The 17082-nt window shown below is 53.0% G+C and overlaps 2 protein-coding genes across 2 annotated transcripts in view; one reads left to right on the plus strand and one right to left on the minus strand.

Moving 5' to 3' along the window:
- Positions 1–5552, minus strand: part of LOC119096753 (tyrosine-protein phosphatase non-receptor type 11-like) — a 90306-nt gene extending 84754 nt beyond the window's left edge. Inside the window, 1 exon segment of the mRNA XM_037219669.1 lies at positions 4963–5552. Coding sequence (XP_037075564.1) covers positions 4963–4976 — 14 coding nt within the window. The 5' untranslated portion in view covers positions 4977–5552.
- Positions 5553–9092: 3540 nt separating this feature from the next.
- Positions 9093–16280, plus strand: LOC119096755 (brahma-associated protein of 60 kDa). Its single transcript, XM_037219671.1, has 10 exons — positions 9093–9194; positions 9709–9772; positions 10141–10249; positions 10427–10571; positions 11110–11280; positions 12515–12643; positions 13748–13921; positions 14493–14690; positions 15481–15687; positions 16125–16280. Exons 1-10 carry the CDS (start codon positions 9165–9167, stop codon positions 16278–16280), a joined length of 1383 nt encoding a protein of 460 aa, XP_037075566.1. The 5' UTR covers positions 9093–9164.
- The last annotated feature ends 802 nt before the right edge of the window (positions 16281–17082 follow it).

Consider the following 17082-nt stretch of genomic DNA (forward strand, 5'->3'; position numbering starts at 1 on the left):
GGAATCATCAACGAGGGGATCGAAAGGATAAGCCAACTAACACACAGTCAGTCCTACTTCAGTGCCACCCACCGAGGTACTGGGGGCGCCGGGAATAGGCACGCAGGCCATAATCACCAATGTTGCCTTGTCTTAATTTGAGCTTTACATTGTGTTCCAACATTTTCACCATCTTTATTCGTATCCCTCACACTAGCGCCGCAGATCAGTTTTAGCCTTGACACAGGCGGTCACCGGGCCAGCCATCCTTTAAGTTACCTTCGTCCATAGCACCATCTTTATTACTACGCTTTCTATCCCCATCTCCGTCCCCATCCTAGAAAAACCTCTTCCACTCCTCCCAACGACAGATGCAGGAAAAGCCAAATGCACGCTGCTGTTGATATATGGGATGCAACCGCTGGTACGAACACACTCGTAGTCGTGGTACGATCGATTGTGGTAATGTGATCGCGGCACTTCTGAAGGTGTCTAGCCAGCAACGCACAGCCCCGCCTCCTGCCGTGCGCTAAGGAGCCACTATTAGGGGTATAGCCTCTTACTCAGTTGGGAGAGGAGGAGGGGGGGGGGGGGGCTCCCCTACCAAATTTGAAAAGATAGTGGGCTAAACGTAGAAAGGACTCCGTTTGTTGGCTTTTTTGGGGACGGAAGCGTCATTTTGCACTGCTCCCCTCCCCTACAACTCAGTTTTGCGAAATTACGCCCGTCGCTCCTATCACCCATGAAGCTTTGCAGCTCGCGCACAGAGAGCAAACTTGCGAAGACATCGCATGGCTTAATACCCCAAAAGTATTCATTCGATTTCATTCCGCACGTGCAGCTTCTGAGAAAACCTCATGTCACAAGCTGGTTTGGTCGGCCCGTGGACTGGACTGATGAAAACTTGCTGACCGGGGACAAAGAAACAAAAGCAACCAAAGGATCCAAGTCGGAGTGTGCTTCTTGGCAACAGTATTTCGCGAGGTTCGTCCCAGACCACCAACATAGCAACGTTCCTAGACTTTGTCAGTGAGCTAACTGACCGCGGGAATGTTGAGGCGACACCAAGACGTAATGCAACGAGGCTTGCCAGCCTGGAGCGAACCAACTGCAGCCCGGCTGGGACGCAAGCGGACCCCACCAGCAATGTTTGGAAGCAAAACCCACGGTATGCAACCCGACGCCAGTTGCACGATACGGCCCCTGCCGTGGACTTGCGTAATGGCCGTGTAAACCAAACACATGCTTACGGCGAAATTCCAGCACACCCTCTGCATAAAGTCTTAGGTGTGAAGCCGCACTGCAGGCTGGGTATTTTTCTCCACATTTAAAGCAGTTCTCAGAGTTGGACAAAGCCTCACGCTGTAAAAACAAATATCCAGGCATGCACTGTAGCTATGCACGTGCGTATCACTTCCGAAGCGAAGCGTATGAAAAACAACAGACTTGAAACTTTCGGTGACACTTAGAAGCCAGGAGCGCTCGAACTCTTCCCGCATTTTGATCGGATTTACAGGCTTCTGTTATGTGTAGTTCGTACGCTTATGTAGCTTCTTTTGCTCGACCCGGACACGTAGCCAATTCCAGTCAGTAGAAGACGACTTTTCCAAAATGGTTAATTTGACCCATTTCCCGGCGAAATCGCCTAGCATCTAGTGTTAACCTGTTGGCTCAGGGGGCGGGGAGGGGCACGGCCCCTTGGCCCTCCTCTTGGCTATGTCCCTGTGCCAGTGTTAGGTAGTGTAGTTTTGATTTTGTTATTGTTTCAGCATTATGGAACATCCACTTGAACAAGTACCTTGTGGGCCCATGCAACATTTTGACTGGCCTTTACACAGAGGTCGTTACGAGGTTACACCTTACACACCTTTACAGTGTTTTTGCCTTGCGTCATGCGCGACATTTTTGGGTATTGTTGTACGCCATGGGCATATTCCGTCAAATGGCTACTCCCATGCAATGCTGCTAAATGTAGCACTGGGCATCTAGGCGCCCCAAACCCTCGTCCCGTGTACCGCGATCGGAGCACTTCACTGTTGCAGATCTCCAACGAGAATGGCCCGACGTCCACTGTGGACGGGGCACCCGAAGTTCCCCACGCAGGCAGGGGCTGTAGTCTGCATGATAAACCAGGCATTGGGGGGGGGGGGGGGGGGGGGGGGGGGCACGACACGCTCACTCGAGCACCAGGACAGCGAGGTGCTGATGCTGCAGTTGCGACCCTCAGCCGCTGCCCCCTGGGTGGCGCGCTGCCGGGTACTGCCCTAGCGGTGGTTGGCTGGCGCCTGCTCGTCGTTGCCGCTTTAGGACTTAACGACGCACTCCATCCTGAGGCTATATGAGGTCGCCTGCCTCTCACCCTGGCAACAAGGGCGGGCACCGCGAAGAATCGAGCCCCGTACCTCTAGTTTCCCAGACATGTAGTGGTGAACACAGAAGCGCTAACCACTTCACTAACGTCACACCTCATCGCACCGCTCGTTCTCTGGGTGGCGCGCTATCGGGTGCTGCCCTAGCGGTATTTGGCTGGCGCCTGTTCGCCCCTGCCAGCAGCGGCCAGAGCGTGGCCGCTCGGCGCGCCCAAGCACCGTCAGGGCGATGCGCCTGAGCACCGTCAGGGCGATGCGCCTGAGCACCGTCAGGGCGATGCGCCTGGGCACCGTCAGGACGATGCGCCTGAGCGGCGTCAGGGCGATGCGCCCAAGCACCGTCAGGGCGATGCGCCTGAGCAGCGTCAGGGCGATGCGCCCAAGCACCGTCAGGGCGATGCATTGACGTCTTTTTGAGTGAGGCGTGTACGAGTGCCGCGTTGCCCAAGTCCCGACTTCCTTCGGCGAACTGGCACTCGCACTCGCAGATGTCATGCGATGCAATGCTGGATCTATGAAAGGCAACAAATCAATGTCACATCTACCAGCTCACTTCATTTGTCCCATTTTTGTTGTTGTTATTGACTAGTAAATGAGCCATGCCATCCAATACTGTACTAGCGAAATGCAGTCAGAGAGAAAAGACAACTTCGCTACTATCATGGCACCCTGGCTACAGAACCAGAAACTTGCGAGTCGGTGAAGCAACCAGCAGCCTGACTTATATTTGACACATATTTGACATCTCACACACAAGGTTGTGGGAACTGGTGCTAAGTGAAGTAAATATAGGTGCCCTTGTGGTCAATGACCGGAGTATGTGAGTGTGTGCGTGTATATGCGCGAGTGCCTATGTGTATGCATCTGTATCTGTGAGTGAATAAAGATGCTACACCGTTACTGTGTTGCATATTTTAAGATACAGCCCTCTAAGTCACGCCATGTCATGTGTTTATAGACTGTTTGATATCCATGGCAACATATTTCCCACAACCTAAGACCAGAGATAAAAACATAGGTGTTCAGGGTAAAAGTGCCTTAAGCATTCAAGGGACAGAAAGTTGAGCACAAGGAGCTGGCATTACTCAACCACAACCACAACAGTTCTGGCTCTACCACCAAGGGAAAGAGGCACACCCATTCAGAGACAAAATTGTGGCTCCTCAGACACCATCAAACTTAACCAGAGCTCAGCTAGCCCCCCCCCCCAGGCAAGAAGCACTTTAAATGTCTTCCCTTTACAAAGGTGTACAGTGGTTATAGGAAGTTGCGATGAGTGTCCGGCAGCCATAGTTGTGGATGCATATGTTATAGTGCATGACATGCACATTTGTAGATGCACCATGACATACAGATGGATGACACACATTCCCAGATCTAAGATAAAGTTTCTTTTTCTCATCATAAGGAAAACCAGAGCCATTTAGAAGTACTTTCTTCTAGAAGTGAAGTTGACCCCTATTTAATCTGATGATGGGCAAGGACCCAGATGCCAATCTCCTACCAGGTGTGCCTCTTTCTCCTGGCAGTGGGAACAGAGTTGCTCCAGCTGAACTTGTAGCAGGTGGCAGACAAGTGGATTTACCAGAAGCATTTCAGACATTGGTCTTTGAACATTTGTGATCAAGGGCCTGCAGCAAGAAAAGAAGAGGCTTAGATACTCAGCATCAACTTACCCCATCAACTTTTTGTCCCCCAAATGCTCAACACATGCTTATCTCAATATTTGATGCTTGATCCCTAGCCTTATACTGTGAGATTTCTGTTCTCATGATTCTTCAACATCAGGCATGCCATGGCCCATGGGGTCCCTAGCTTCCAAGTGTAACATGACAGTGGTGTAACATCCTTATGCTAGACACATAGATACAAACCTCCTAAAGTGCAAGCAGATGCAGACACACCAAAAGTTGGTGTTATGGGATATCTCAGGCACAAGGTCAGTTACAATGAAGCAGAGATATCAGCTGCCTCATATGGATTGCTGTCACAATGTGCAATGTCAAAAAGTGAAATGGTTTTCATTTAAGTGTTGTGTGTTTCATTTCACTGCAAACATAACAGCCTGAAATACTCCCATTTTTAAACAGATATACCAAAGAACAGAAATATGCCTACTCTGGCCACCACCTAAACAAGTTTTTTCTAACATACCAAACATACTGGCTGGGGAGCAGCTCATGCCACATTCTGACCAACTAAGGAGTTCAAAAATAGCATTGATAGGCTCCAGCTAGAAATTTTAGTTGTGAGTTCTGGGCTACCCTGCACAACAATGTAACTCATAATAGACCTCTATTGACAAATCAAAAATTGTAGTAGCCAAATAAATTTAGCATGAATTACTCTGATGCATATACATTTAATAAGCACTCAGTTATATACCTCCCATGAGCCACACAATGTATTCAAAATAAAATCAGATATGCTGCACCCTGAAATGTATAATGTGGAAACAATTCCTTTGGCATCTTTTATCCAAAATACTTAGCACAGACATGAGTCATTGTTAGTGCATTAATAGCTTTCCTTGCTAGCAAATACCAGGTCAACTACTTGTCCACAACAACAACAACACAACAACACCATGTCCATTGTGCCCTGCTGTGCTTACCTTCTAGACGCCATCTTCTAAAGCTTGCTGATTCCGCCACAATGACTGGGTATGTGAGTCTTGGACAACAAGCAACTTCAGTAGATGTTTGTAAACTTGCTCTTGAAGGACACTTCAAAATCAATGTGGGATTTCAATAACTGGGTTCCTAACTCTTTAGCCAAGGGTTTCAAACATGCAGAGGGCATGCAACTCCTTCACGCTTCAACTCAGTTTTCAAAAACAATCTTCATGAGCAATCATGAAACCAGAGGGCCAACAACCTGGGAATTACCATCCAGCATTAATGATAAATTGCTTGATCCAACTATCGAGACAAGCTCCTCCCTTTGTTCATGGAATTTCCACTGCCTCCTGCAACACGAACAGTGTGCACAGTGGCTCCCTTAGGCTTCGGGACAGATCCAAACCAAGTAGTTTTGGGATTGCGGAAGGGGTCGACGTCTCACGCTCGCAACCGTCCAATGATACCAAAGTCTGACGGCTCTCTCCGCCAGCGCACAAATATCCGAAGTTCCCACCACTTTCGCAGTGCCCCTCCTCCAGTATCTACCTATCAATACGCCCACGACCCTCCCCACTGCACAGCGGCTCACCCACTCCCCGTCGTCATCGCCGTAGTACGAGTCGCAGCGTTTAGTAGCTCGGGTAAAATATTGCTGTCCTACAGATAAAACAGATGGCGCCACGGGATGCAGCAATCACGCCCACATCACTCTGTTCGCAGCGCAACACTAAGCTAAACAGTCTGTGACGTCAGTGTCCACGGCCTTTAGTTTGTTTTGTGGTATTTGTACGATTATCATTTCAATTAGAAGAGGTAAAACACTTTGGAATGCCTACAGCTAGTAGCCTCACTACTCAATAACTACTTTGAAGTTTGACAGTCCGAACCTTAAGTTGTGAGATCCAGAATCACGGAGCTGCTATAATCCCTTAGAAGTAAAACGTTTTGTTCTGCGCAAACTTTATTCTTAAGGACAAAAAATTACTGCAACTATTCACATGTCACTTAATGAAATGCGTATTTTAGGAAGTATTCTTCAATCATCCTGATCTCGGTTACCAATGACGTCAGATACCAGGTTCAGCAAAATATTTTATCACGCCCGAAAACAGGTGCATTTTTATCAGATTGCACAGATTGCATTGCCCGAAAACTATTGGAGTTGTTCGCAGCAAATCAGGCTTAAGTCGGGTGAGTCGTGAATCGGGTACCGGGTGCACTGTTTTTGTCCATGTCAATTCCTTGTGGAAAAGGGTTTTCTAGTTGTGACTCAAGGATGGAAAATTACAAGTCTCGCGAGACGTTTTGATGCTGATGTTGAGCAATTTCTGCTTTCCGGTGATATTTCGTGTTTTTTGTTGCTAAGGTGGGTACTGAGGTCGGTGCTTGGACTGCACATAATGAGTGCAAACTGCAAGTAGGCGAGGATTGGGCCGGCGGTGCCGCATTTACGACGGTGAGTGGTTATATATATATATATATATATATATATATATATATATATATATATATATATATATATATATATATATCGTGGAGTGATCATTATCCATCGTTGAAGCCGCAGATTGCTCGTCCTTGGTCAGTTTTTCAGCTGAACGCCCAAGCTTCGTGCATATTTAAGGATGGCTCTGCATTGGGGATGGGAAGTAAGTAACAGTAGAAGGCTGCTTTATTTGGTGCAGATTTCCCATCTAGCTGACATAGGCGGTGTGAATTTACGGGATTAGTGCAAAGAAAGAAATGTCGCTCAGACTTTCACTAACGGGGCTGGCAAATTGACAAAACCGCAGATTTTCATGCCTGCAAGATGAATTTGCAAGGAAAGTTTTGTTCCACTTTTTAAATCATTTTTCTGTCCACTGTCCTGGTCACCATTTGATTATTATATGGTCATCCCTATCCTTCTACCAGCATTTGATTGTGCTGGCTGAAAGGCAAAAATCACTGATGTTTTCCCAAGGTGTTGTGTGACAACTGCAACAGAAAGACGAGACAGTTCTGTTAGCCTTATTTGTCTTAAAATGAGCAGGAGGAAGGGGAGATAGATGGATCAGTATTTTAGATGCATGTCTTTATCAAAACAACAATGGCATGCAGGCATTTCGCAAAGGCAGACATTTTATTTTTATGCAGGCATGTGGCCAAAATATTAACACATCAGTGCCTCCTTTCTCCTGATTATTCTAAGGCTAACAGCACTGTTTTACCTATGTGCCTAATGCTGCTCACAAATGCAATGTACAACTTGCAACAAGATATTTACATTGGTAAAGGTACCTTGAGTACCTCAAGTATCTCAAGCACTCAGGGCCTTTTGCCTATGATGCTCTTAACAAGTACTTAAAAGATACTGTGATTTTCCTTTAATGCTGTAATGACAGCATATAAATTTGACTGCCCAATCTTACCTTACCTTACCTTACCTTATGGTGATCAGGAATTGTAAAAGGCCACTGGGCCTGTAGGTCCCGGTCTTGTCAGGCTCCCAGTCCGGTAACCAAACAGTCTCAAATTATGGGAATATTCAGTGTGGGACGTGTACATGATGTCAGCCCAGTGCCCATCAAGCCTAGCCTTGAACTGTTCAACTGAGGTCGATGACACGACCAGGTGCAGGTGCGGAAGAGCGTTCCAGTCGTTGACAGTCCGTGTGCTGAATGAGTTGCGACCGACGAGAGTCCTAGCTCGAGGTTTTCTGAGCTTCCATTGGTGTCCTCTCGTCACCTCCGAGTTGTGCCTTGTCAGGAACTCCTCTTCCGATAGCGACATGCCTCCATGAAATAGCTGGTACACTGTTTCCATGTCTCCCTTGCGACGACGATAGTACAGTGAGGGCGGCTGAAGGAGTCTGAGCCTCTCAGGGTATGGCTGGCGCCTCACTTCATAGACAAGCCGGGTAGCTCGTCGCTGAACTCGTTCCAGCCGTTTCTGGTCCAGTTTGCCGAACGGGCCCCAGATAACGTTGCCATACTCAAAGTACGGACATACCAAGATCTTAAAAAGCAATGGCAACGTGCGAGAAAGACGATTTGCAAGAAATGAAAATGTGAAAAAAGAAGAAAAAGAAATGTGAAAAAACAGCATCTTGCCTTAACACCTTTGCTTTGAAGAAATTTAAATAATAATAATGATGTCAGCAAACCTTATAAGGACTACCATACCTCTGTCCTACGCATGAACCTGTGATTGCACCTAACAGCATTTTTGTGGACTTAGACATGATGGTATAGTCTGTCTCTGCATACTGAAAATGGACATTTTGAGCACAGCAGTGACATAGCCAGCATTTCAGTTTACATACAGATAAATCTGAGTGCTCAGAGTCTTGCGCATGAATGACACCAATTTTGACATATAAGTCACCAATGCTGTCAGGAATTATGATGTTGCCAAGGAAGTTTCAGTATAGTCAAAATCAAATATTTTTCATGCTAAAATAATTTGACAATTCGGTGCAAATTCAGTGACCTTAGTGATGCATGTGACTGCAAGGGTCACTGGTGAGGTTGGCACTGACATCCCACACAGTGGACATGTTTTTTTGGAGCCTGGCCCCTGGTCTTCTACATTATCTGCACCTATAGCTTAAAACATATGGCTTGGAGCTGTATAATTTGCATCAGGCTCATGGTGTGAGTACTCAAATTATTTATAAAAGGTATGTTTCAGTTATATTTATACACCATGATATTTTGTATAAATATCATAGTTGATACCAACCAACCAAACATTAATGCCACTACACCAACCAAACATTACTGCATTGGTATTGTCCCATCAGTATATTTAGCATTGGAGATAAAATTGTGTTGGTTTCTTGTTATCATTGGCATTGTCATTTGTGCACGCCAAAATTCATGTGATATAATCTGTGATGACTGACCGCTTCGCAAGGCTGCGCTGTGCAGCATGTGCTGCGGCTTGCGAGGTATGCTGTGTCACAGTCCAGACTAGTGTCATAACTCACAGACACATCAGTTGTACACTTCATCATTGCCTGGCTGCGTGCAGGTCGGCTGCTCCGTCACTGGTGTCCTGTGTCTGCTGTCTGCTGGTCTCCTGACGGCGCGGCCGCGGCCCGTTCGTGGCGCAGGCGGCGATGGCGGCGCGCCCGCCGGGCTTCCCATCGCCGTCAGACGGCTCGCTGCCCGGCCAGCAGGCCCGCTTCGGCTCGGCCGGCGCCGCCCCACCCATGCGCAGCTACGGCTCGCCCGGATACGCGGTGAGCGGTGATTGATGGCCACGTGCGGGCCGCACCCTGGTCGGTCCAGGAACGATCCGCCCTCATGGGACACCCGCATGACTGTCGAGGCAGGCGATCTCCCTCTGGGATGTGATGAAAAAGGTGTAGAATAAAGTTCGGGCACACAAATTGTGCGCTAGATTGATAATACAAACACCAGGGTTTCCTTAAGCATGCATTGTGGCTGATCTTTTTCTTTTTGTGGAGTCATGACTGGAGCACAAGGGAAGTGTAGGTGGCATTCCCATACATTGTGTATCTTGTGGAGGGCATCTTGAAAGCAGCCTTTCATCCATTCCAAGCACAATTGCTGCCAATGAGATTGCAGTGTCAGGCACTTTCCTTCACTTTCAGGTACATCTTTTTTACTAACATCATTCGTGACCCAGCACATTTGTGGGCTGTTTTGTCATGCCACACTGCCCAGCTGTGTTCCTCTGTGGCCAGTGGTGATGTGGCACTGGCCGTGACGCCCCCCGCCTGTCCGTCACAGGGGATGCCCGCCCAGCACGGCCAGTTCCCGTCCAGCAGCACCCAGAACATGATGCAGCGCTCGGGTGAGTGCGGCTCCGCCCGCCGTGCGCCCGCCGCGCCGCCTGGTGGCCGCCTGACACGGGGCGTGCCATGCCGGCTCGGTGGTAGTTGTGGGCGGTCAGATGCACTCGGCTGTGTTTTCGATTTGGTGCGTGCCGTTTTTTTTTGGGAGGGGGGGCTTATAGGCTCTTGTTTGAAGTGGCTGCAGGGACGAAGTTGAAGATCTAGAAGGCCATGTAGTGATGGGCGCCTGTCTCGTGTCGCCGTGGAGGCCTCCCGTGACCCCTGCCCCTGGTGGCCGGCCACGCGCTGGCGGCCCTTTGTTGCAGATGGCAGAACGTTATAACGCTACGCCCCTCTGGTCTAACCTCCCGGCGACATTTCTTCACAGGGGGCAGCATGGTGCAGAACCAGTACCCGCCGAGCCGGGCGCCCGCCATGCCTAGCGGCGGCAAGCGCTCCTCGGACGCGCGCGCCGTCTCCAGCCAGCCCATGAAGAGGTAGGCTCGGTCGGCCCACCGCTGTCTGCGCGGTCCGCGCCCACGCGGCTACAGAACCCGCCGGGTGGACCGTGACGCAGTGCACGGTCTCACGACTCCCGACCGTATCATGTGTGTGTGTGTGTGTGCGTGTGTGTGTGTGCGTCCGGACTGACATTGCGCCATCTGCCGCTGCAGCGCCAAGAAGAAGAAGCGGATGGCGGACAAGATCCTGCCGTGGAAGGTGCGTGACCTGGTGCCCGAGTCGCAGGCCTACATGGACCTCCTGGCTTTTGAGCGCAAGCTGGATGCCACCATCATGCGCAAGCGGCTGGACATTCAGGTAGGACGTGCAGTGTTCATCGGCGCTGTGAAGGCAGCGACGTCAGCAGTGCATCCTGCTAAACGGTCGGGTGTAGCTTTATCAATCTGACAATGGTCTTCGAGTAAACCCATGATGCCATCCCTAGCACCGGATGAAGGACGAGAACCCTGCCACCGAAAAGCTCCCGGACAGCATTCCCACGCCAAACATTTCGAGAACTTCGCAGTACGGGTTGAGTTTGGTGCACTCATTTATTACTCACATCGGTGTTTCGAGTCACCCCTTTTGCCTGAATCTTGCCCACCTGGGGCCTGCTGTTGTGGCTGCTCTTCATTCGTGGGCAACATTTTTTTGTTTGTTGAGGCAATGCTACCTCGTCCTATTCACCCCATAGGAGCAGAGTCTGTCCCTAGAGTACCGACCGTGTATTAATCGCCATCCACTGTAACTTAGCTGGCGTCAAAGCAGTCCGGAGTAGCACCTGTCACGCATCGACCCGTCCAACACGGCGTTCACCTTGTGTCGCGAGTTTAACTGTCCTCCGGCGCTCGCGTAGGAGGCACTGAAGCGGCCGCTGAAGCAGAAGCGGAAGCTGCGCATCTTCATCTCCAACACGTACTTCCCGGCCAAAGAGCCGGTGGACGGCGAGACCGAGGGCAGTGCCTCCTCGTGGGAGCTGCGTGTCGAGGGCAAGCTGCTGGACGAGACCAAGGCCGATGCCAGCAAGGTCAGTGACATCGGCCGGGTCGGGGACGAGACCAAGGCCGATGCCAGCAAGGTCAGTGACATCGGCCCGGGCGGGGACGAGGCCGAGACGAACATGGTCAGACGTAGTGGCGGAGGGCGGGGACGAGGCTGGGACGAACGTGGTCAGACGTAGTGGCGGAGGGTGAGAACAGGGCCGAGACGAACATGGTCAGACGAAGTGGCTGAGGGTGGGGACAAGGTTGGGACGAACATGCTCAGACGTAGTGGCTGAGGATGGGGACAAGGCTGGGACGAACATGGTCAGACGTAGTGGTTGAGGGTGGGAACAAGGCCTATACGAACATGGTTAGACGTAGTGGCTGAGGGCGGGGACGAGGCCGAGACGAACATGGTCGGACGTAGTGGCTGAGGGCGGGGACGAGGCTGAGACGAACATGGTCAGACGTTGTGGCTGGGGGCGTAGTGACTGAGGGACATGACCAATGGCAAACCCATCTTCAGCCCAGCGATGCAGACGCGCCGGGTGTTCCGCGCCCTCCCTGGCACTGGCAGTGGCTGCCCGCCGGAGCCGGCACGCTGGTGTCGCTGTCCGGAGCGGGACACGGCACCCGGCGCCTCCGCACCTCGCCACTCGAGGTGTGCAGGTGCATGTGAACATTCGCGGCCTAGCCGTGCCGTCGCGGCATCGTAGCGTAAGCCGTACCCCCTGCCATCCTGCTCCATCCCACCTCGCTGTGTCAGACGTTGGCTCTGTGTGTTTGCACGCCTGAGCCTGACGTCACCACTGACCGACCCGCTCACTGCAGTAGGGCCGCCTCCTTCCAACCGGAGATGCGCCCACCGACCCAGCCACCGCAGGAGGGCTGCCTCTCTCCAGCCGGAGATGCGTCCACCGACCCAGTCACTGCAGTAGGGCCGCCTCCCTCCTGCCGGAGAAGCGCCCACCGACCCGCTCACTGCAATAGGGCCGCCTTCCTCCAGCCGGAGATGCGTCCACCGACCCAGTCACTGCAATAGGGTCGCCTTCCTCCAGCCGGAGATGCGCCCACCCACCCAGTCACTGCAATAGGGCTGCCTCCCTCCAGCCGGAGATGCGCCCACCCACCCAGTCACTGCAATAGGGCCGCCTCCCTCCAGCCGGAGATGCGCCCACCCTCGCAGTCACTGCAGTAGGGCCGCCTCCCTCCAGCCGGAGATACTCCCGATACAATCGCACCGACTCCGCCGCGCTGAGCTGACGTCACTGTCCGCAGACCAAGCGCAAGTTCTCGTCCTTTTTCAAGTCGCTGGTGATTGAGCTGGACAAGGACCTGTACGGTCCGGACAACCATCTGGTCGAGTGGCACCGGACCGCCACCACGCAGGAGACCGACGGCTTTCAGGTGGGCGTGGCCTCACCCCGGAGGCGGCACCAGCGCTACCCAACGAGGGAGTGCCTGTTGCCTGGCGGCGAGTCGTTTGTTGAAGGGGTATGCCACCTTTTGGTACTGTTCACGTATTGTTAGATCAGGTGCGAACAATTTGATCAGTTATACCGGTTTTCTCGAAATCCTTCCAAGTACCTCAGAATTCGATTTTGAAATAGCCCACCCTGCAGGAGAAATGTTATGGAACGCGCTGCTTGCCACTTTGAAAGTAATGCATTTAATTTCCATTACTTCTCCAACTTGTTTATTCTGTAACGTTTGCAACACATTAATTTGTCGAAATATGTATGTAATAAACGCTACGAAAGATTGAAACACTTCGTTTAAACAAAACAAAAAAAATATGCGAACATGAAGGTTGTGTCCCGCGAAGTCAACGAAGCGTTATACTATGATTTCGATCTCCCCCCCCCCCCCCATGGCGTTCACCACAGGGACACTTTTCGAGGCGCACTTTGGGTTTCGGAATGTGAGCATCACATCGTACATGGTGACGCACTGGTTCAAGCTTTTGACCAATGCACCTATCTGTAACAGGCCATTGCCACCCGCTGGGGTGCCAACGGCGGTTGTTTTAACGACGGCGGTCGCGGCAACTGCAGGGAAGAAGCGTAGTGCTGTTACGAAGCGTTGGCGGCGTAATTTGGACTCAGGAATAATTAAAAGTGGTATCGTTGTGATGTCTTGACGTTCTTGCAGTTGTGTTACCCGGTGCTTTTATTAGACGCAACTGGTACTGGGGTTTCTCTAGAGTATGCCTTTTTCAATATGCTCTAAAGGTGGGGCACTTCCTCTACCCAAAAGCTCGGCGTACAGTTGCCGCATTTTTGTGCATTGTTATGGAAATGTCCGTAGCTTTTCAGGGGCGTGCCATTTGCCGCTGGCGTGCTGCACACTGTGTTGGTGTCCCGTCTCCGTGGTGTCGCGTCGTGCCGTTCCGCTGACGGCAGACTGACCTAACCTGACCTGACCCGACCCGGCCCGACCCGACCTGACCCGACCCAACCTGACCTGACCTGACCTGACCTGACCTGACCTGGCCCTGACTGTTCCGTGCAGGTGAAGCGGCCCGGCGACAAGAACGTGCGCTGCACGATCCTGCTGCTGCTCGACTACCAGCCGCCGCAGTTCAAGCTGGACTCGCGGCTGGCGCGCCTGTTGGGCGTGCACACGCAGTCACGGCCCGTCATCACGCAGGCGCTCTGGCAGTACGTCAAGCACAACAAGCTGCAGGTGAGAGCGCGCGACGGACCGAGGTCACCTCCGCCGGGGGTCCGTGCACGCCGGTTGCCAGGGGTTTGATTTTGGGTTGTGCCACTGGACTGGCCCCTGCTGACTGTGCGGGGCGAGATGTAGTTCCATACATTTTACCTCATAGATCTTGTATGTTATACCATCATATAGGTGTGTGATAGATGGTAAAAAACTCTTGTTAAAAAATCCAACCAATAGCTTCTTGCAGATTTCATTTGAAGATTTTAGTTGCATTTCTTGACTTCAAACATGGCAACATTTCATGGGATACAGGGGAAGTGGTTGGTAGTATTGGATGTGATAGGGTTGTGAAGTAGTTATTTTTTTTTTGGGGGGGGGGAGACAGGACAGTATAGGCTGGGCCAGGATGAACAAGATGGCATAATATAAGGTAGGACAAGACGGGACGGGGACGGGAGAAGCGGCGCAAAACATTGAAGATCAAGACAAACTGAGCAGGGTTTGACATTATAGGACAGAAAGTGGACATGGTCTGAAACGACAGGACGGGACGGCGCCTGACCAGCTCCCTCTGTCTCTGGCCGGGCAGGACCAGAGTGAGCGGGAGTACGTCAACTGCGACCGGTACCTGGAGCAGATCTTCCAGTGCTCGCGCATGAAGTTCGCGGAGATCCCGCACCGGCTCAACTCGCTGCTGCACCCGCCCGACCCGATCGTCATCAACCACACCATCACCGTCGAGGGCGCCGAGCAGAAGAAGACCGCGTGCTACGACATCGAGGTCGAGGTGCGTGCCGCCATCCCGGCCGCTCCCGGTTTGTTTGTGTGTGTTCATCTGTTTGTCCCGTTCCCCGAGTTGGCCGGCTTGGCGTGACAGCGTGGCGACGGGAGACCGGGGCTGTTTCATCAGCGTCGGAGGCGCAGGCAGGTCCCCCTCGACGCTGAGCTGCGTCAGGTTGTTTGTGTTCGCCTGTCTGTCCCGTTCCCCGAGCTGGGCGGCTGACGTGACAGCGTGGCGGCGAGAGGCCGGAGATGTTTCATCAGCGTCGGAGACGCAGACAGGTCCCCCTCGACGCTGAGCTGGACCAGGTTGTTTGTGTTCGCCCTTTTGTCCCATTCCCCGAGCTGGCCGGCTGGCGTGACAGCGTGGCGACGGGAGACCGGGGCTGTTTCATCAGCGTCGGAGGCGCAGGCAGGTCCCCCTCGACGCTGAGCTGGGCCAGGTTGAACTTCGCGGTCCGCAGTGGCCGACGCTTTCAGGGACCGTTGATTCATGGCTGCATGTTTCGTTACGCGCTGCTTGTATAACCACGATCACTACATTGAATCTCGCGCGGCAGATTCTGCCGCCATCAGTGTAATGTTATGGTTGTTTTGTCCGGCATGTAGTCAATGGATTCGTGCGCACCTGAATCTGCGTTCGGCGTGGATGATCCTTTTTCAGTTGGGGCCGCGCCACCGCCCTCGCCTCCCCCACTCTCCGGGTCGGAGCCTAGTTGAGGGGCGCCGAATGGCCTGACCGGGCGCGGCTGTATCACGGCTGGCTCGGGTGCTGAGGCTGCGCCGCCTCGCCGCAGGTGGACGACACGCTTAAGACGCAGATGAACAACTTCCTGCTGTCGACGGCCAGCCAGCAGGAGATCCAGAGTCTGGACAACAAAGTGCATGAGACGGTGGAGCTGATCAACCAGTACAAGATCAACCGCGAGTTCTTCCTCAGCTTCGCCCGTGACCCGCAGCAGTTCATCAACAAGTGGCTCGTCTCGCAGAACCGCGACCTCAAGGTACGCTGGCGGCAAGCGCAGGTCTTGGGTTCCGCTTCACCCTGAGTGTCGCGGTGGGCCCACAGCGTAGCTGGCTGTCCGGCGCTTCAGTGTGCCGGGCGTCCAGCCGCGCGGCAAGGGAGGTCGCTGGGCAGGCCCTCGTGCTGCAAGGGACGCGGGTCCTGGGGGGCGTGGGGACAGGGTTGCCTCGGTCCGCCGTTGCGCGGGGCATCGTCACAAAACTTTCAGATTGACCGCTGACCTCCATTGCGGTGTGGTGTAAGGAAGTGAATCCACCTGAAGTGATCGCGTTTTTTGTTTTGTTTTGCTTTGCTTTGGGGTGTTATGCGCATTGGTGTTAACTCCCATCTGTTTCGGGGTGAGCAGCGTGTTGTTTCCGTTGCCGTGACACAGCTGAGGCCGCTGACCCGCTGACGGAGGGCGTGGCCCGCCCACAGACCATCACCGACGTGGTCGGCAACCCGGAGGAGGAGCGGCGCAGCGAGTTCTACCAGCAGGGCTGGGCGCACGAGGCCGTGCACCGCTACTTCTACTCCAAGGTGCAGCAGAAGCGCGCCGAGCTCGAGCAGGTGTTGGGCATCCGTAGCAGCTGAGCGGGCGGCGCCGGCCGGCCGCAGCTCGCAGCGTTCGCCGCGCACAGCGCACCGGCGCCAGGGCCGGCGCCCGCGGCGGAGCGCCCTCTGGAACAGGCGGCGGGCGGCGTTGACCGCCGCCGCGCGACTGACGCGGCGCGTGGAGCGCGGACGGCTGGAGCGGCGGCCGGCCCGGGCGCACCGCCGGCGGAGACCCCGCTGCCGGCCGCACCCAGCCGCGGCTGCCTGCCACCGTGCGAGGGAGTGGTTCTCTCCGCTCGGATGCTGGCCGCTGGAGAAGTTTGTTTCGACTCGCAATTTCAGTGGCGTCATACTTTTGTATTGGGCTTTTTGGAGTTGCTGGGAGCTTCCAGCCTTGCAGCGACTGTTCAGAACGAAGTGTTTGATGACTGCTGGCCTGTCCGTATTTTTATATGTTCTATACTCCTACCCGATTTGGCTTACTTTGCTCTCAATAAACTATACACGAGCCATTTCAGACAAAGAACCCATGTGTATCGGCAAAAAGCGTGCCGAATAGTTTGTGCGTTCAAACTGCTTCAGGATTCCTTCGGCTTCGCTTCTGGGAAACCAGAGGTGCGGGGTTGGATTCTCCGTGGAGTCCGCCCCTTCTGCAGTGGCGAAAGACGGGCGACATCGTATAACCTCAGCAGCTGAGTGCGTCGTGAAGCCCTAACTGGTGACGGCGGATCCTTTCGGAAGCCGCTGTCATGTATAAGCAGCAGAGGGCACAGCTGTCAGACAATTTACAGCAGGCCCCGTCCTCGGTCGGCGTTGGGCTTCTGATCGCGGCATTCCTTTT

The sequence above is a fragment of the Pollicipes pollicipes genome, unplaced genomic scaffold (genome assembly GCF_011947565.3).
Source record: "Pollicipes pollicipes isolate AB1234 unplaced genomic scaffold, Ppol_2.1 Scaffold_4295;HRSCAF=5057_pilon_pilon_pilon, whole genome shotgun sequence".
In the NCBI taxonomy this organism is placed as follows: Eukaryota; Metazoa; Arthropoda; class Thecostraca; order Pollicipedomorpha; family Pollicipedidae; genus Pollicipes; species Pollicipes pollicipes.

Coding starts and splice junctions, on each gene's coding strand:
- LOC119096755 (XM_037219671.1), top strand. CDS start 9,165: ATGCGCAGCTACGGCTCGCCCGGATACGCG. Junction 9,773..10,140: donor GAACATGATGCAGCGCTCGG/GTGAGTGCGGCT, acceptor ATTTCTTCACAG/GGGGCAGCATGGTGCAGAAC. Junction 10,572..11,109: donor GCAAGCGGCTGGACATTCAG/GTAGGACGTGCA, acceptor GCGCTCGCGTAG/GAGGCACTGAAGCGGCCGCT.